A 21502-nucleotide genomic window follows, 5' to 3' on the forward strand; every position below is an offset into this window, starting at 1 on the left:
ATGATCTGAACTCTACTGAGTGTACGCTTCTAGTTGTCCGTCTTTTTATTTCTTGTGTCTTTGTAGCTTGAGTATAGTATTAATTTACTGTTATATATTCTTTAGTGCTTTTAGTTACGAGAGTTAACCTGGTGATTTGTTGTGATACCATTTAAGGTTTACTGTGGAAGCAGACAAAGGGGTTTATCTCTCATCTTCAACTTCTAACGTCTTTACAGAATTGATTAGCAGCCCTGATTGTAAAACACCTGGTTATTATAGCACTTTGACGGTTGGCTTTGTTATTGAAACTCATCTGTTCTCATGTCAAAGCCTAGACAGGGGTCAGACTCTGGTCGGTTCAGCTGATCAGTATCTCATTGTAAAAGGACGCTCATTATCTACTGGTGCAAAGCTTTGAGAGGCTGAAAGTGTAGTGAGAGTATAGGAGGATAAAACAGAGGAAGAAAAAGACAGCAGAAGAGGAAGCAAAATAGAGTGAAACCCAAACAGGTAACACCACTGAGACAAACATGGAAACCTTTCAGCTTCAGGCGGCTGGACCGAATACAGAGCACAGGCCGGGCTATTCGGGGAAAGGGTGCCCTCACGGATTGGCAGACGTTGCTGATAAAACAACCGAGTATTACCGTTCCTGCACCACCTCTTCCCCTGACTGGAATTGATTGATAGTGTTTTATTGTGTTATTAATTTCCATGCAGTTGGTCTCCACGGGCTTGTGCTCACAGATTTAATACTCTTGAAGGATTTGTAAATCTTTCAGTCAAAGCTGCGCAGCCTATGGAGCTGTTGGTTTTTTTGTGGGAGGATGGAGAGTATTTTGGCAGCAGAAGCATACTCCACATATTAAATTGCGATTCTATATGGCCATCCAGCGTTCATAATTACATTACCAGGGCTGAATTCTGTGCCACAGGAGACACCATGCAAATGATATTCGCAATCCACCACTCCATCGTGCGCTTTGTGTTGTGAAAATAAAGCTCATATTAAACCTTAGCTGTAAATTCCCGTGTATCTTTGTAGGTGCAAGACATCGTGTGATTTATAGTGCCATGCAAAGGGTGAACACCTAAAAATGTTCAACATACAAAAAAAAAAAAAGATATTGAGCAACTGTTACTGAAATACAAACCGTGCGTTCTGTCCAACAATATGACTACCCATCTCATCGTCTTTTCTGAGCTGAGAGATGTAAGATGGGGTTTGCGTGCGAGGGAACGCAGCGTACCAGAACGGCACAAAGGGAAACCGCTGACGGAGTTTGACTCCGGGCCTGTTCTCCAGCTAGGGTGGTTGGGGTGAGCCCCGGTCACAGGAGGAGGCGTTGGACAGAGCAGAGAGGCGGTATAGAAGGGAATATCTCGTCAGGACTGAGATCAATTTAGTGACCGAGAACGAACGAGAGGGAAAGAAAGATTGCTGTAATGGGCCCCAGTCACTTTCTCTTCCACCCACACAGCAGGACATGCCTCAGGCCAGAGGAATGCCCCATATTTACTTTCCCCCCTTCCCTTTTTTTTAATCACCACACACACCACACAGCAAATACTGCCTTGTCCCTCACTTTGCCTCCTTAGCTCCCTCCTCCTCCTCCTCCCTTCTTTCCCAACTCGTCAATCTTTAATGGAGAGGTCCAGACTATCCCGTCAGAGCTGTAATGTCATCCTGCTTCATGATATTCCCCTCTGCAATCCACCACTCTTGCCGCTGTCAGAAGCAGTTTGCCTGTGACCAGCGGCCACTCCGATCAAATACATACGTTGCAATTATTCGAATGATGCAAGTGGGCATGTGCGCTATTGTGTGAGTGTGCATGCATGCGGTCTTTATTCTGGAATGAGTCTTATATGTAGTAATAATAATGAGCTTAACATGTGTGACATGGGTAGAAGAGGGGAATGGAAAAGGTGTGTGTGTGTGTGTCTATTTCAGCTGGTACCAATTTACGCGTTTTTATAAATAGGTAAGAATATCCATGTGCAGCATTAAGCCAAAAGTGTGCTCAACCTGCATAATATGCTTTAATGTATAACGTGTCATTTGATTAATGTGGCTTTTTCACTACAGTCTGGAGAAACAGAAAAAAAAAAGGTCTTACGAATAGACAAACCAAACGATCTATGCAGGGACATGTCTCGCGGTGGGTAATCATAATCACATTTTTCACCATCAACAGCTTTTGTGATCTCCATAGTCATATAAAATGGATTCATCATCATCGACGAAAACAAATTTATTAGAAAATTCCTTCGTCCATTCCAGAGACCTCTCGTGTTGAGATTTAATCTTTCCAGGAAACAAGAGGAGATAGTGAGGAATGATCTTCTATCCTGTGATTTACAAACTGGATTCTCAGTGGTATTTCAGCGCTGATTACTCTGGCTTTGTGTTTTTGTTCTTTCACCACAGGGCTTTGGGACCGTGTCGGCAGAGCATTGGTTAGGGAATGAGTACGTCTACCTGTTGACCAGCCAGAGGCAGTACGCCCTGCGTGTAGAGCTGACCGACTGGGATGGACACCAGGCCTTCTCACTCTACGACCGCTTCCATATCGGCAGTGAGAAACACAACTACAGGTAACACAAATGACGAGAACGACTAGACAAAGGGGCAGAAAATGGCTTTTCGTGCCAAGGATTATTTCCCATGCAAAGACCTCACACAATGGTGAAATAAAAAAAAATCATTTCAATGTGTTCTTCATGACAGTTTTGCACAGTGGCTGGGAAGAACAAGAAAGAAACCTTGAGGACTGGATCAGTTTTTGCAGAATTCATCCAAAGTTTGAACTGTAGTCAGCCACATATTTGCGCCACGTGTTGATATTGCGCTAATGTAAAATGTATTTCAGGCTTAAAGAAGAATACATGAATGAATTTGCTTTTTTTTTTTTAAATCTTTTTTTCTTACCAATCACGAGGATATCAGCAGACAGATTTGTGTGAGGAAGGAAGGACGAAGGAGAGAAAGAAAAAGTTACAGTGAAATAATGGCTCTGACACGTTGACCATTACAACATTTGCATTGAGAAACAACAAAAATTGGAAAGTCTCCGCGTGAAGAAATGAATATGTCAGTGGAAGGGCAGGAAAGCAAATTTCAAAAACTGTTCAGCTTTCGAACATGGCCAGCCACTGCGAGCGTTCCAGACACTTCAGTCCTGTTATGTAAATCCGTGGCAAGATTTCCTCTCATTGCGAATTCCTTCCAACCCAAACGTATCGCTTGTCATCGTCTCGTCTCCGCAAACTTTCCTCTGACTGACACTTTGTCCTCGCATGTAGAAGGGGTGAAGTTTTCTGTTTTCTTTTCGAGGGGGTTAATGATAACAGGCCTCAAACTATGGCAGATGCTTGGAGTCCTCAGATGTGGAAAACTACTGGAAATTCCAGCGAGTTCCAAGCAATCACTGGCTTGAGAAGGAGATGGCCTGACAACTCCAATTTCGCAGTTTTCGCAGGATTTCCAGTCCCCTCTGATAAGAAGTCCCTTTAGTCTCGAAATGCCCTCTTTTAAACTTTCAGTGATGGAATGAGAGGAAGGGAGGCTACGGCTTAAAAGCCTTTGCCTCAATCTGCCCATCCTTTGGACCCGGTTTCTGGAAAAGATACTGGTGTCAAGTGTTTTCCTAAAGCGGGGGGCTCTTATGCCTGTTGTCATATCTAATTTGCAGCATCGTCATGCGGCGACGGGACTTTACATTACTTTACGAGGTTTCCGACATTAAGAGTTAGTACCTGGTGCGGGCTCGGCGGTTTTCTCTGTGGACTAGAAAAATGGATTTCACGGCAAAATGTAACGGAAGAGATCAAGACGTTTCTTTGTTTTGAATTTCACACGGACGAAGTTGAGGTTTTGTGTGTGGGACCGAGTGTAACTCCATCTCTTGTTACCTCCTAGTATTTGATTCTGGCTCTGGTGTGAATGCACAGGCACTGACTTCATGCTTCTCAACTTGGCGCAGAAATTTTTAAGTGCACAGGGCCATATATGTGATTTTTTTTTTTTTTTTAATGGGAGATATTTTGGTTATGTTTATTTACTGTATCTAAGAGAGGAAAGCTTATCTAAAGTACATTCTGCCTCATAGAAATCCAACTCTCCCTCTCTCTTTCTGTATGAATCACAAATGCATGGACACACTCAGCAACTTTTCCTTCTTTTCTTGTCTGCATCTTTTTCTCACACACTTTTATCATCCCACACACTTGGTGACCTTGCGTCCTTTTGCATTAACAGTAGTTGTTTTCGTCCTGCTGGGGCAGAGAAAGGGCCATTGTACAAGATTTTAGACCTCAGCTTGTATGTTTTAGGAGTCTAATCAACATGCTGATCTCTATAAATAGATTTGTTCTCGCAAATAGTTGTGGTATGATAATCACACATTGCTTCTCAGAAACATTGGCCAAAACAAACCAGATGGCCGGGCCCCAAACAAACCAAGGCTGCCATGTTCTCCCTGCTCTGGCACCTCCCTGCTTTTAAATGTCAAACAATCTGCAACAAGTTCTCCAGCTTGCATTTATTGTTCTTAAACATGAGAGATAGTAGTAAGTGATAAGGTCTGACTTTTGGTTTGTTTTGGATTGGTTTCTGTCATTTGCGTTGGTTTACTGGAATACAGCCTGTGTCAGCCTGAGTCAGGCAAACATTTATAAAGACCTCATACGGTACAAAGTATGGCCACATAGGCTGTCTCTCCCTCTCTCTAACTCAGACACACACACACACACACACACACACACACACACACACACACACACACGCACACACAAAAGTGCATAAACAAGGCCGCAGACTGACAAGCAACCGTTGGAAACCACACAGGATAATTTAATAGTCTGAGTCCAACAATGCACAAGACTCGCCATCTATCATAAACAATATGGAGTATTACCAGCAAGGAAATGTTTGTCTTACTGCCAGTTCCTTGGTTTCATCTAAATGTACAGTGAAACGGAAATGACTTAGCTTGGACAGAAAGAGCGAGCGAGAGACAGAGAGAGAGAGAGCGAGAGACAGCGAGAGAGAGAGAGAGAGAGAGAGAGAGAGAGCAGCGCATTTTTTTTTTTTTTTTTTTTTTACTCAGTGAAATATAGAATTCTAATCCCTTACAAATGAAATCATGTACATGGAATAAATGTCACATTTATTACCGTTTTTCTAAATGGCCTCCAAACCACATGTTCCCACAAATTCATCTTTATTCAGTATTATTATTTTTGATGGCTTTCTGTGTTCAGGATAATGAAACAATAATTTTTAATAAGTTTATTAGAATTGTCTTTAATATTGTTTTCAAATTGAAGCCAATAATTTTATGATTGCCCAGACATTCCATTTGCTTGACTTTTCCATTGAAATTGTAACAATGGGAAAACATAGGGGACTGTGGGACTATAAACAGTAGGGTTTTAGGGTTTGGTGGATACAGCGTGACCCCACCCTGCTTTATTTCAATGGCAGTCATAGGCGGGTGTGCACTGCTCGTCCCAGGAAAAGAGGTGAGCGCACTCGCTATACCCTTGTACACCCATGACGACATTTACAGGGACGAAAGTCAACATTACTCTTAGAGAGGATTAGTAACAATGACTGCATCCTTGGGGTTAGTCTCCTGGGTTGGAGGCTGTTTTCAAATAGTTTGCTCCCATAAATCAAAACTGATAAGCTGACAGCTCATTATAGCTTGTTAAGACTACTCAAAGCTACAGTATTTGAAAAGCTGGATTCTAAAATGCATTATATTTATTTGTAGAGAAAAAAATCATTATGTGCAATTCATCACTGAATGTTAAAATGTAGATCCAGGGTGTAGTCACATGAGGACTGGAGCTCCAGAAATTGTTTTTTAATCTCACGCTGACAACCGTTTATTAAGAGTAGGTGTTTCTTAGGGTATGGCGCTCACCAAAATAATTGCCCTCACAAGTGGAGCATTAGTGCAGAAGCAGATCATCAGCGGTGCAACAACACTGCCGCCGCCAAATCAAAGGAGAAAAATGCAAAGGCAACATCTGCACAGTGTAAGCTGACAGCGACTGTGTTGTTTTAATATTTAATGCACGAATGCTGTTGACAGTGCTTTGAGAGGTACATTTGGGTCAACCAAAACTAAAGTTCTCACTGAACCACAACCACATAATATTGTGAAATGGGCTTTTTTTTTTCCCCTCGGCTCCATTGTGATTCAGGTTACCATAATTGCTGAGGTTACTGTCTTTTCAAACAATAGAAAATAGCACACCATCATTATGGCTAAGTGGTTTGCTTTGATACAGTGTGGGTTGCAAAAATATGAATAATAATAAAATAAAATGCAATTTGATGATTTGTAAATATTGTTGTAACGATAGCCATCAGATCAACACATTTAGTTAATTACCCCCATTTGTCAGGGTTTTTTGTCACCAAAATGAGGCTCTTTGCTGTAAATCAGTATGAAACAGGAGGGGGAAGAAAATAAGTAGGCCCAAATGACATATAAAAAGCCAAATGGCAAAGAGACCCCCCAGAAAGAGTTAAGGAGCTAATTAAGGACAATACAGAGTGGATAAAAGACAAAGTCAAATAGAGAGGCAGTGCATGGGGAAAATTAAATTACAGAATAAAGAAAATTGCACATTACGCTGGCCATATCATGTTTTATTTCTAGAGTGCAGCGCAAAATTGTGGAACTCACCATTCAAGTTACACAAGTACAGAGAAATCCATCTGGTTGCACATCTGTTTGTGCCATATAGATGTTAATACATGTGATTCAGAGGAAAGTAAACTGATGACAGCTCAACGGCGTTCAGCTGAAATGATCATTGTTGTTTCAAGTGATCAGCCCAGTCACGTCAGGCTGGCTGCCTTCCTGTGTATTATTTACTGTGACTGGACCTGAGGCCCGCTGAATCTGCCAGCTTATGAACAGGGGATCATTTTCCCAATAAATGTGTGTAATCAAGTTTTAATAGCGGACTTCAGGAGGTCAAAGAGGGGAAAGAAAACTATAGTGGCTTTTAGCATAATCATTCATGTAAAGAATGATGCTTTTAGTTGTTGAGAGAGTTTGACATGAACTAAAACATTCGAATTTTTTTTTTTTTTTTTCCAGCATAGAGGAAACAAAACCCAAGGGGCTCATATTAAAACATTTCTTTTCAGGGTCAAGTCGCAGTGAGGCATTAGGTCTTGTCACATTACAGCCCGCAGAAGAGCTGTGAACTATTTAATGTCAGCTTTTCATAGAGATACTGCATGCACTGTAGTTCTAATTCAGATATACACCAGTATCCAAAAAAAAGCATTTCACGCACAATGCCTTCTGAACTTGATGATGGCTTTGCATGGCCAAAATCGTGTCAGCATGTCGCTCATGTGTCCACAATTTTCTGTAAATATGGGATAAAAATCAAGAAATCAGAAAAAGAGGAAGGTTTTTTAGACAACCTTTCTGACACATTCAAAGCCATCCTGCTTTAGTTTGAGCACCCAAATTTTTGGGGGTTTTCTTTTGTCAAGCGTAAGTTTCTCCCTCTACCAACTCACTGATTCATTGGATAAAAATGTTTTGCAGAAGTTGTATATAGAAATAATTCAAGGGATTATTTTATTATGCTATTTTATTATTTTATTATTATTTTAGCCCTTGTGGCATGCCAAATGGGATGTGTTTATATCATCAGGACAGTGTAAACAGTGTTAGGAAGTAAATAAGTAAATTAACTTTCTTTTTACTGTCTGAACTCTTATTGTGCTGCCCAGTGAGGCGCATACCACTAACTTTTCCCCCCATGAAACGAATCAGATGTTTTTAAAGACACTCTTGCATAAACACATTTGCACAAAATTTACCCAAAGCTGGGCCATGTCTTTATAGCTTCCATTTCTCAGGGAATTTCTTGTTTCATTCAGTCACCTCGGAGGAGGGCTGTGTGGCTCAGCGAGTGTGTGAGTCTGACTACAGCATGCTTTAATTCATCTTGAAGCACTGAGGTGCATGTGAAGAATCAGAGTCGTACCCTAGGCACCGAACAGAACCATCTCTTCTAAAATCGCTTGAGACAGAAACACGCACGGACCTGCAGGGGAGTCAAATGTATGCACAGACACAAGTTGAGGTTTACAGTGAAAAATGTTTCGGATGTACGCTCAAAGCTTCTCAGCTGAAAAAAAAAAGACCTATATGTTTATTTTTTGCCTGGCCATTACATCTTTATTCAATATCCCTTCTTGTTCGGACAGCCACATTTTTAAATCCAGGGATTTCTCCATATGGTAATGGCCAGATCTCCCTATGGAATCAGATAGAGATGTTTTTGAAGTTGGAGTTTAGGAGAGAAATTGGCAGAGAGTTGGGTTCCACAAGGCTGTGGCCCCTCTCTTTTCCTAGGCTCACGCTGAGATGGGTTTAGATACCTCAGATTAAGGCTCCTTGAACCCTAACTCTGCAGGCTTTAGGTGTCCTAAGTTTCTGCTGCTGTGGAGAGGAGGCATCAAGGCTCCATGGCTCCAAGGCCGTGTTGGAGACAGTCGGATCAGCAGCTGTATAGCTAGAAACAACATGTTATGTATTTTAATTTTATTTGTAAGAAAAACAATAATCCACACATTTTTTTTTTCACATAAATAAATGTCCATTTGCCACTCTTTACTGCCAATGGATAAGATGCAAATTGGTAATGATTCAACCCAAAAGGCAAATTGTGACAACTTTAACTGAGCTCAATATTTGATAAAAAGTTTGAAAGGAGATTACTGCATTATTCATAAAATGAGTTGGGTCTACGATATGAACCATAGACTCAACCATCAACTTTATTTCCATCGATTCTAGGCAGTTTTGCACAGTGCACCTCTAAAAGCAAGTCATTTTTTGGTATTGCATTGTCCGCTGTCCAAATGTTTATATAGTCTTTATCTTTTATGCATTTTTATATTTTAGTAATGTTGCTTATTATTGTTTTATTGTATGTGCAGCCCATGGAGACATACTTTGTCATATTGGGCTATAATACATTTTAACTTGACTTGTCTTTTTGATCGGCCTTGAACTTTTCATTTTTGTTAATGATTCATGGCCACTGACTAAAATGCAGCTATTAGTGTTTGTGAAAGTGAGACAGAGAGAGAGAATGTCTGCCCACCTGTACGTCTGTGTGTCTCTATACTGCAGGGGGGGTTGTATGTCTCCTGTTTTGTGACACCCAGCGTCTAGAAAGCACCCGAATGGGCCTCAGCCGGCCAAACGTCTCTGTGGCCTTGCAGTAGGAAGTGATCCATTGGGCAGGGTGATTAACCTCTGCTATGGGCCAATCAGACCTCAGTTCAGGAGGCTAATGACTGCCAGGTGTCTAACAGCACGCGCTGGACCCTCAGTCAGCTTGCTTATCGACCTCACACACTGCGATGAAAGGAAACTGAGCAGTGTCAGGCAAACGATGAGAGGTGCCACATTTAAAAGACAGAGCTTTTTGCATACGTGTTGCATGGCTCCAACACAGCTGCAGCAAAAACATAACACATACATCATACTGCTAATTCTTATTAATTTATTTTCACTGTTTTAATCCCTATTGAAATTGATGTCATAGTCCTCCAGCAAATCACTTGAACTTTGTACAGGCCAACACACGTTTCATCAGACACGCATGATTTTAAGACTCGACCAAGCATCTCCAGAGGAATTTCTTTCATAAAGTTACTGTATGACAGCAATATCCTCCGTTCGGGGTAACATTGGATTTTGTGAAATGGGACATGGCAGATAAAAGAGTGACGGCAAACAGGGGATGTGTTAGCAGATCTGGGGCCCCACTCCAGTCCCAGTCTGCTCAGCTGCAGTCCAGCACATCTCCTCTGCAGGGAGTTGGGACACATTAGATTTTCTCTATTTTTTTTTTTTTTTTTTTTTTTTTAGTTTGGGGAGGAATGCTGGCTGTGGCCTATAGGAGTCCCTTATGAATTCCCACCTAAATCCCCTGATGAGTCTTGAAATTTAATTATAAGAACCGAATCTGAGTGCTGAATTTTTACCTCAAACTAGTTTGAAATAAAAAAAAAAAAAATTTAAAGTCAAGCTGTCACATGCAAAATGACGGGTTGATTGAAATGAGGGCTGGTTAAACTCGAAACACTTCAGTCAAGCCTAGGCAGTTCTTCATACTGCACCTCTAAAAGCAGTGATAACTAAATTCAAAGCATTCCTTCGAGTTTCAAATATGGCAAAACAAAGTCATGTTCTGAAAGGCAGGTTCCCCTAACAGTTTGAAAAACTTTGAAAACATGATTGCTGCTTGAAGCCTCATAATTCAGCACACTGCTAAGAACACTGAGCCAAATGCCGGAAGCAATGTACAAACAAATTTCTTCTCATTTTTGTTTGGATCCACGATTTGTTCTTATTTTGTTAGTACCCATTGCTTTTGGGATTCTCAAATATTTTCTTTTTTTTTTTTTTTCTTTTCTCTTAAGTAGGAGAAAACGTTACAAGTAGTCGAGAACAGTCTTACAAAGATAAGAACAAATTTTCTCATTGTCACAGTCCAACACATAACCACATGCATTTTGAAGAACAGAAGAACATTAAAAAATGCATTCTTGTGCCCGTGCCATAGTATTTTGCACACAGCACAACAGCTGCCCTAATGTAACGTTTAGGGGGCATTACCTTATGTTAACGACACATGCTTAGACACACACCTCCAGTTTGTAAACAGGTGGGATTTGTCATTCAGCACACCTGGGTAAGAGCAGATTTGGATGATTAAGAACATTTACTGCACCTTGACTTTACATTTCTTCTTGTTGTTTTAAACAAAAAAGGGGGAATTTAAGAGTAATTTAAAGTAATGTAAATGCAGTTACTTTGAAATGTTTTATGAGGGTGCAACAGTGATGTTTTTTTAAGAGGTTTTCTAGAAATCATTGTGAAAGAGTTTTACTTGAAAATGGTCACGTACTAACATCACAGTCATCATCACTTGACCCTGATGCATGAAATTTCTCACGTACCGTATTTAGCTGTAATCCTCCAGGGCCTAGAGTCATTATGACTGAAACTGAATCTGTAAGAAGGTTGTAATGATGACGCTCACTCTCTCTACACTCACTACTTTGATTTGATTCTGAATATCGCACATCCGGTGCTGGAAGATCACAAACAAGCCAGCATCCCTGCTGGATATTAGAGGAATAAGATGGCAGGACACCAAACTCCCTCTCTAGAGGTGTCATTGAGAAAGCCCAAAGCATTCGCTTCACAGCTCAACCTTTTGGTTATTAATGAGCCCTGGCCAATCTAATTCACTCAGTTATTTTAACAGAGACGATCAGATCGGCGCTGGGTGCCTGTTAGGCTCCCTTGACAATGAAACAAATGAAACATGCCATTTCATTAGCATGGATTACTACGTCTTATCTCTCCCTCTCCCTTCTCTCTCTCTCTCTCTCTCGCTCTCTCTCTCTCTCTCTCTCTCGCTCTCTCTCTCTCTCTCTCTCTCCCTCGCTCTCCCCCTGTCCTCTGTCTGCTGGGAAACTGCCCTCAGGAAAAGCATCTCTTCCTCTTGAGTTTATTATTCGGTCCATCTTTGGATTGCCCCACTTATCACTGGACTACATAATGGATCCTGACAGGAAAAACTGCAGATGTCAGTCGAGGTGGGGATTGTTGGTCTGGTAAATATGCAGCACACCCAGTAAACACAGCCGCAGAATATTTAAGGGGGCCTGTCAAAGTGTCATGCTGAAAATCCCTCTTGATGATGTGTCTTGGCGATGCCTCAATGCGAGCGAGATCGTGAGGGCTTTGGCAAATGGATTGTAAATGTGCAGCAAAGTCTGGTCTTTATCAGCGCAGTAGCAGACCTCATCCTTGACGTCGTGCCTGTTATATTCCTCAGAATCGGGAATTCGCAGATGCAAAGTCGTGCTGCCCGTACGTGAGGCAGTGTTTTGGGATGTGTTTACTCTTCAACTGTACAGTATCTGCAAAGACATCTGTTGCCTTGTAGACACAGGATAAAACTTCAGCACATGTCACGGACGAAGTTACTATGCAAACACATAGAAACATGTTCACTTACACAGAAACACACGCACATGTTCATAATACGCTCACGTGCTCTCACCCAAACATGCCATGTCCAACATTTTGTGCCACTGATTAGACAAATGGCTCATGCGTACATTTTACTCTCACAGATATTGGTTTAGTGGCTTTGTGAATTCCCCACTGTGCCCTGCAGTCACACTTTTTACTCCACTGTACAAATTAACCATTTACACAGCTGTCTAAATACAGGAGCCTTTCACGTTAAAGGCTTTCTTTCCTGAGGAATCCACCCCCGTCTCTCTCTTTGTGATGTCTAAACTGAGATGTCACAGCCACAAGTATCCTGACATCATGTGCGCACGCTTCAACATGGTTAGAGGTGCCTATGCATAGTTTAACATCTCCGAAAAACATAAAATATCATTTATTATATTTGTTACTTTCTCATCGGAAAAACTTGAACATGGTGTGAGGCCCTAATGCTCCCCTGTTGACGCGAGGGGAACTCAGGAAATGACTTTCGTTGAGAGTGAACCACGCTTCATAGCAAAGACTCCACTGGCATGGTGCTACAATGCTGTTTCTTGGCTCCTCGAGATCTTCTTTGGGGAGAGAGCGAAACTGAGAGCGTGAGAGAGACGAAGACAGACCGAGGGAGAGAGAGAGAGAGAGGCAAGTGTGTGATAAAGCAGGTTAGCGGAGGGCAAGCCGCAGAGCGAATTCTCACCCTTAATGATGGACGTCGCCGTGGGATATCGGCGGAGGACACGATGGACTCACCGCCGAGCAGTTCCCGCTCTCACCAAGAGTGATTTCACCCTGGGACACACCTTTGAAAAATATGTTTACAGACACTCATTAGTTTTCAATGAGTTCCTTGAGTGTGTGAAGGGTGTGGATCTAGTTTGACATTAAAGGCTTGTTACCAATCTGATAGACATGCATTCATGCAATAGGATGAGATAATCCCACTTGCTTCCAATGCAGTTTCAGTTGTTTTTCTGGGAACAAGTACAAATTTGCTGAAAGGCAGAATAAGCAGACCAGCTCCCTTGTACGGAGAAAATTAAGACCGAATATGAGACTACGTGACTTATTATGCTCGTTCTGTTGATGGTCGCTTGGTCCTTGACTTGCTGTTTCACATCACATTTATCTTGCAAACTGTGTGCTTTTCTGACCTGTTACAGTTAATTCTATACTTCACTTTTGCAAACAATCCACAAGCCTCATTCCTCTACCTTAACCTACCCAGCCACAGTATCCCAGATGTGGACTCCTCGGTGCCAGTCAGCCCATTTCCCCCTCCATTTTCTGCCCTGCAACCCTGATCTCCGCGTCTCTCACCAGTGCTGTTGGAGTTCAGTGATTTACACATCCCACATTTTCACTTTGGGCTACCGAGCCCCTGACTGTGCAGACTGTACAGCACTTACTGTATGCTTACTGTGCGTCTTCAGCTTTCTAGCATGCATTTTCAAGCTGTAATAAACACAATGAGGCCCTTTTTAGGATGGACGTTCTGGCTCCCTGAGGCCTGATGTACAGTTTTCCTACATTAGTCTACAAATGTCTTTGGCTTCATAGTGTTCTACGGCGTCTTTGTAATAGCCAAATATGGCAGAAAGGCATGTGGCATTATGAACAGAGGAAGGACAGTAGGAAGTGTGTACATAAACCTAAGACAAGGAGAATCATTGTGCACTTGGACACTATAGGCCCATTGGGAGTGTACATAGCATATCCAGCTGTGGATGGATATGAAGTTATACAGGTTGCACACGGCTGGTAGCTTATATCTCTTTACTGTGTTTCGCTGTTACAGGTCAGCATTTAATGACTTAGTGTCTGTAGTCTGTGCTCTTGCCGTGGTGTAAATTGACACACTGCGGCCCTGCAGACGGAAATATGCCTCCCAGACATTCCTTACTTCCTCCGCTCTCTGTCTCTCGCACCATCCCTCTATATGTTTCTTTCATATGCAGTCTCTCTTTCATTCTTTATTTTATTCATTGTGTGTTCGGTTAATGTTGTTCCAGGTGTCGAGACTGTGTGCAGAGCAGATGTAGTCAATCACAGCCAAAAAAATATATCTCTCAGGAGACGTTTCTTACAGCGTGTTATGTCTTCTTTTCTGTCTTTATTACTTACATTGCTCACACCGCCGTACTCTCTTCTTGCCTCTCATTCCCCTTGTCTTGTTTTTGTGTCTTGCCCCCCCCCCACTTCTTTTCCTCCTCTGCTCTCCCAGGCTGTTCCTGAAGAGCCACAGTGGGACTGCAGGCAGACAGAGCAGTCTGGTAATCCATGGAGCAGACTTCAGCACCAAGGACATGGACAACGACAACTGCATGTGCAAGTGTGCCCTCATGCTCACTGGGGGTAAGTACAGAAGTACTGCAGAATGTAGTAATGATAATCATAGGGCCCTTTTCCGCTGCACAACATGACAGAAGAGCTAGACCAAATGGGAGCAAACAAGAGCTTGGGGAGCACTGGGGAGATAAAACAGAATTGGTTTTATGAGTAAACACCACCATGATGTGACTGTTTTATCTACCATTACAAAACATTTTCCTCTCATTGGCAGCATGGCCAACCCCACATTGTTCATTGCCCATCTATTAGTTTAGGTTGTTATGAGCACAACATACTCCTCATAAGAATTGCAATGGGCTAAACATGGACAATTACAGACCTATCTATATCCATTAGGCTATATTCTGCAACAGATCTCAGTTGCAGTGCACTGTGGATGGAAATGAGCACACTATAAACATCCCTGGGCAAGGCACCAAGTGTCAGGGAGATTTAAAGTGACTCTAATTCTCCTGCTGTGTAAGTGGAGCCCAGTGACCCGAGCTGTCAGTGTACAGCAGCCCTATGGATTTGGAGTCCTGACTTGGTACTAATCAAACATCTCCAAATGCAAGTGCAGATTTAAGATCAGAGTTACCTCTTAGGTCACTGAGAATGCAGTGGGTCTAAGGAAACTGGCACCTGACCATAGATCAGCCCTCCTGCACTGAAAGGCTTGATAAATATGAATTGGGCTTGATTCATAGCTATGGTCAGGGGCACCAGGAGAGGCATGACAACATGAACCCTGAGTCACGACCTGCTCTTTTAGGCCAGCAATCATCTGAGAGATTACTGCTGTGTGCAAAGTATACACACACACACACACACACACACATTGACAGTAAATGTGGTGGAGGAAAACACATTCCTGTTACTTTTATGATCACTGCTGGTGCATGTCATGTTAGAGATATGGAGGCCTGTGAGACTGTCAAATTCATATAAAGGTATTTATATATATAATTGCAACTGACACATGCGCTGTATACATTCACTTTAGCACCAGAACATAGGGATGAGACAGCAGCAGTAGGGAAGCTTTTTTTTTTTTTTTAACTGTTTTTAAAAGATAGTAAAAATCTCTGGCTTGGAAACAGAAAGGATACTTGTCATAAATCCTAATGGGTTGCTGCTGTGTGTGTTGTCAGTGTATGCATAGGACACTGTGTGAGTGTGTGCGTGCATGTGTGTGTGGTTGTGGGATTTGTAGCCTATTGCAGCTTAATATGATAGAATGGGATTAAGGGTGGACTTACAATTTTGCTGCTTTTTTGCAAAAATAAAAGACAACATACTGTCTCGCCTCATTTTGTGCTGATAATGTAAGAAATCAAGTCGAGCAACACACACTTTGTTTCGACAGTAGGATGATTACCAGGAGCAGCTACTACTGTCAACAAACCTTCCCAGGCCCAGCTCTCAGACACGTACCAGAAACATGCACAACAAGGCCAGTGGGCTTCCGTCACAGTAACATCTACTACTACTGGTGGTTTTTACATTTTCTGCCAGTGGTTGTTAGTGAACCCCCCACTCTTTTTAATGATTTGCCAGATCACTAAGAAGAGGTGCACGTCATATTGAAAATTTCTCAGAGAGCAACTGTGAACACGTCTTTGATCCCCTCCGTCCTGTAACTACATGCATTTGTGTTTCTACAAGGGACACAGACATGCTATGTGATGTATGGGCACATGTGTACACGCCTGCGATGATCAGGCAATCAGCGTGACATTTCTATCTGTGTGACCCATGCCAACAACAAGGACAAAACACGGGTCCATATTGCTGAGCTGTCTCGTGAAATGTCATTGGCCACAGTGGTATTCAGGTCTGAGAGAGAGGAGAAGCTGTGGCACTACCATCTGTCACTGGATGATTGATACATGCCATGCGTGGCATATGTGCTATCTCCATTTGTACATGTGTGCGTGTCTATGTGTGTGTGTGTGTGTGTGTGTGTGTGTGTGTGTACAAGAAGAAATAGAAGACTTTCGTGTAGTGTGGTGCTGACACTGACATTTAGTAAGTGGATTCTGTCACCATCAGTATAAAATAATTGTCCTCTCAGACTTCCACTGCTAATGTACACAGTCCCATTAGAGTCCATGCAGATATACCTTTCCTCTAAATACCGGATGTGGCTTAAGGAAACTTGGAAATGTATCTCCTTGGGAATAAGATAAAAGCCCCCCGTGCCATTTGCCACTCTAATGTCCCACTGGAGTCCCTGCACATGTACCCTTTCTTTAAATAGGGTGAGGTTCCTAAAGTGGTTAGCAGCAGGTATTGGCACGCCAGTAATCCCAGTGACAGTAACACAGTGAGCAGATAGCAAAGCAGAAATGGTGTCTGAATCGCTGCCATTGCCCTCTGGGAAGCAAATAGGAAACTTTCCAAATTTACCACTCCTAAAAAAAGAAGCTTAAACAACTTATGGGGGAGGTTAGTCTCAGTCCTTTCCAATGCCATGGCAGGGCAACAGCGCTTTGACAAAGCCATGTGTATTTCTGGCTGAAAGTTTGGTCAAAGAGACAGAGAGAAAGGCAAACCACAACCGCTTACTGCAATGAGACAAAGCAAGAGTGCAGTGTGGTCTTTTGGCCATCAGGGGGTGCTGCTGAGCATTTTTGCTAAACATTGGAATAAATGGAGTTCATGTGGAGTTCAAATATCCACAAGTAACTGGACTATTACTGTCACTGAATGCATAATTATAAGCCAACATGCAGACAGTGGTTTTAAAATGATGATACTTGATGATATGATGATAGATTTCCAGCAGCATTGAGGAAATGTGATGTAAATTGGCTGCATAATAACAAGAAAGAAAAAAAAAAACATTTTTTCCCTAAATGGTTCCAGATTACATTAATTTAAGCACATAGGAATGTGTATAAACTTGGCCATTTTCTGCCAGTTTTCTCCATTTCAGAACAAGAAAATTATCTCTTAAATTAAATTATCAAATTATTTTTTATATAGTTGATTTTATTCATTTTGCTCTGCTTAGCTCAGATTTGGCGCTCAAAGTCGCCTCCTGGAGTTGGCTTCAGATTCTCTTGTCAGTGGATTGTCTTTCTTTTCAGGCCATCTCTGGTTTGGTTTTCTACAAAATAATATTATTTTATAATATTATTTAAAATAATATTGGTTAATGACAAAATAATATTTTATTTTTCCTGTCCTTTATCTTCTGTTCAGGTTGGTGGTTCGATGCCTGTGGCCCGTCCAACCTCAATGGCATGTACTTCACCCAAGGGCAACACGTGGGGAAGCTGAACGGTATCAAGTGGCACTACTTCAAGGGCCCCAGCTACTCGCTACGAGCCACGGCCATGATGATCCGCCCACTGGACTTCTCCTAGGCCTCTGAACTTCCCAACTTTAAATTTCCAAAAGGCTACGTAACACTTTGGAGGGCCGCTTCCCGCTTCATACTGTCGTCTCATCTCATTTCACAGACCATGGGAATCATCTGATAAATCTTTTAGTCAACTTATCTCTGACCCAGAGCAACTGTTACCATTACCCTCAGATCCAAGCTGTGACTCTTAACATGCTGCTGTTGCTAAGTAACCTTTTTGCCTGACTGTACTGAAAAGCAGCTTTGGGGATGAAGAGAGAGCAAGGTATGATTCAAATGAACTGACTGCTGCACCAAATACACAACATATTTAAGGACATTTGAACTGAAGTGTCTTGCCAATGAAGTCGAAATGTTTCACTCTGTCGTGTCAGAGGGATAAAGATCGTCAACGTTGTATGAAGTTGTACGAAGGCGCAAAAAGTCAAGCCGCTATTTTTCCATTTCCCCTGCGACCCATGTTCTGCAGGACTTGAACCTCTCTGTTCCCGTCTGAATGGAAAGCAGCTATCACAGGGCAGCACAGACTCTTTAAAACTGCAAGACTCTGTATGAACTTGTTCTATGAAGAGGAGTGGGAGATGTGGCTTTTTGCATTAAAATGTTTTTCTCCACATGCAAAACGTAAACCTGTTGATTGTATAATATATTTTGTATTTGTATTATTTTTGTTATTCCCATTGTATACAATACTCGTAGTGGGTGAAATTCTATACATTAAAGTGTCTTTTGTATATATTTCTGTCTGCATAATGTATTAAACACATGCTCAGCTGTAAGGTGACCTACTAAAGTAAGAGTTGAAATGGAGTTTGCAATCCGTCTAGTCATAGTTTCGAGGGTCACTTGAAGTATTTGTTGGCACTTACATACTTGCTGTCTTGCCAGAGTGTGATTATTTTCAAAGTTCAAGATGCAGCATTATTACTGGATTAGATCCTGCAGTGGGATTTATCTGCGTTTGTTATTGGCTGATAAATTGCTAATACCTGCCAAGGTCTAAATTTTCAGCGATCACCTTACGTCTTGTAGATATGAAAAATGAGAACAATAATACAAATGCATGTAATCATAGTCAGCTGTGTGTACGAGTGAAACTGAGAATGCACATTTTTGTGTATTCAATACCAGCTGCAAGAAACACAAATCATGAAAAATACACAGCACTTCACCCTGGGAGTGAAGAGATTTAATCCTGAGTGAAATGATGAAGTAATTCCTCCACAGTATCAGTGAGATATAAATATATTTGTCTTGTGCCGATGTTCCACGTGTACAAAATTTTGACAGATTGAGACTATTTCATTTCTGGTTCTAGAGCACATTATGGAGTCAAGTCAATCATTTTTTGTATTATTATTATTTTCTAACCTCCGACCAAAAGGCAAGAGCGGATCATTAAGATGAGTTATGTCCAATTATTGTCTCATTGTGTATAGACAACCACATCACATACCCTAAAAATCCAGTTGGTTTCTGTGTCTCATCAATGCAGCTTAGAAAAAAAAGGAGCTGGAGTTGGAGATGAAGCATGAAGCATGAAATTAATGATTACACCAAGTGATCCATGGATATTGCATAACTCACAGCTTCTAAAAAAAGCAAAGACTGTACTGGGGAATAATTACTAAAGGTCTATGTGGCGTGAGTACAAAGTGTATATGGAACTTGTAAAACTAAAAAATGACATGTTTATTAGCATACTAAAATTGTATAATTTAATGTGTGTACATTTAAAACAGCTTTCCTGAGGAAAGCTGTTCTTTTTTTTCTGTTTTGTATTTCAGCAGAACTACAACGGTGTTTTGAAGTTGAGCATAAAATATAGAAGTACAGATAATAACCCTGAAGAAATGTGCCTTTGATAACTCTGCTTTTACCTCATTCAATTTTAGATTTGCAGATTTATTTAAACGTCTTTTGTAACATGTGGTCAATGTTGTGTTGTTAGATTAAATAAAAGAGCATGTGATGCACTAATGTTTTCAATCTGGATTTAGACTGGACTCATTTTTTTCTCCCAATTGATGTGATGATAGACATGTTTTTTGAGTCAGGATTCAATACTTTGGCCTTTGTAAAATCATTCTCTATGCAGACATACTTAACTCTACGAAACTCCTTTTCATGATAATATCTTCAACATCAGGTCATATCCTTCTAGGCAAATGGTGTATGTAATGCTCAGAAAGATGAGAGATAAATTTGGCACAAAAGATGACAGATAAATCAAAGAGATAGACAGACATGCTCTCTCTCCCTCTTTCAGAACCAAGCCAGATGGTGCAAAGATTAGTCTCTTTCTCTGCCCGGGCAGTGGAGGGACTATTGTGTCCTGTGGCGACTCACTTGTTTGCTGGTGGCAATGACAGATTGCCAAAGTGTCAAACGATGCTGTCGGGACTTGCAGTGTCTCCTCATAGTTGACATTCCTGGGCCTAATCAGAGGTTAAACAAATTACTGCTGCTTGCAAACCACTACTTATCCTTCAGCGCCTGCACTGACCCGACACCCTCACTGGAATGTGTTTTATACCGAGTCTGGAGCAGCGGAGAGTGAAGAGGGTCCACACACTTGCACACAATGAAGAGGTGCATCAGGGTCGGTTAGCAACAGTGGCAAACTTTACACCTATGTGGGTCTTGTGCTATGTCCTGTGTGGGTGTGAGAACAAGAGGAGACGAGAACCACTTCCAACTAGTGAGAAGGTTAGTCTCCAGCATCCATGTGAGTCTGTCGTCACATGGGCGTGCACCATATTTGGAAAAGTGAAGTCTGACTTTGACCTAGCACCTGACTGATACTGGGTTTGTGGGGCCGATACTGACATTTGGGAGTAAAAAAAAAAAAAAAAGCCAATTATAATATACTGAACAATAATATATTTTGTAAAAATACATGCTGGAGGCTGTATATTTTACAACAGAACAATATCATTCTGAACTTTTTAAAGGAACAGTCCACCTAAGGTGTTTTCATTTACCCCTAGTGCAAGCTATAGTTAGGAATTATTTCCACCCACAGTGGCAAACAGTATATATTTGCCTGTAATTTGCACTTGCTGGGGGTGGATAGATAGAGTTTGTCTGCGTTTTTTGTCAGGAAATAGCTTCTGAAGAAACCCTTTGTCCCAAGGCCTGTGGATTACATTTGGTATCTGTGTCCTTTTTTGCTGTTGAGTAAATTTTTAACAGTTTGAGCTCTGCCAAATAATACACATTGTATTGGGACGAAGGCAGACAAGATGGGGCAAAGTGAAAACCTCACCAAATCAACCAGAAACTATCTGAATGGACTTGAGGGTAAGTAGGAAAATATCCACACCACCATTTGCTCAACCCCAACCCTGCCAACAGATGTGCACACCATTTTTCAGCTTATACACCGATACCTACTGGCTCATAACAGTCAGTACATTGTCTGATATTTTATATCTCAATATCGGCGGGCCAATATGTCAGTAAGGTTCTTCTTGGAAGCACTAGGCACGCCCACAAATACACATACATACACACACACACTTAAAAAGACAGCACCAACATGTCCACCACAACCTCCACGGTCAGTTGGCTGTGCTGAAAACATATCATATCCTGTTTGCTGAGGGCTGAATGGAGGGGGGGCGGTGGAATAGAGGTGGGATGATGGGTCTCCCAGTGGGAGGTTTGGCCCGGCCTGCAGACGGACACTATTGAGCCGTGGCCAGATCAGATATGACCGAATACAGTA

General features: G+C 41.7%; 1 protein-coding gene across 1 annotated transcript in view; it reads left to right on the forward strand.

Moving 5' to 3' along the window:
• The window catches only part of angpt1 (angiopoietin 1), a 57644-nt gene extending 37911 nt beyond the window's left edge, over window positions 1-19733 (forward strand). The window contains exons 7-9 of the mRNA XM_030062857.1: window positions 2414-2580; window positions 14296-14426; window positions 17610-19733. Coding sequence (XP_029918717.1) covers window positions 2414-2580; window positions 14296-14426; window positions 17610-17773 — 462 coding nt within the window. The 3' untranslated portion in view covers window positions 17774-19733. The remainder of the gene's footprint in view (window positions 1-2413; window positions 2581-14295; window positions 14427-17609) is intronic.
• The last annotated feature ends 1769 nt before the right edge of the window (window positions 19734-21502 follow it).

The sequence above is a fragment of the Myripristis murdjan genome, chromosome 11 (assembly GCF_902150065.1).
Source record: "Myripristis murdjan chromosome 11, fMyrMur1.1, whole genome shotgun sequence".
Classification (NCBI taxonomy): domain Eukaryota; kingdom Metazoa; phylum Chordata; class Actinopteri; order Holocentriformes; family Holocentridae; genus Myripristis; species Myripristis murdjan.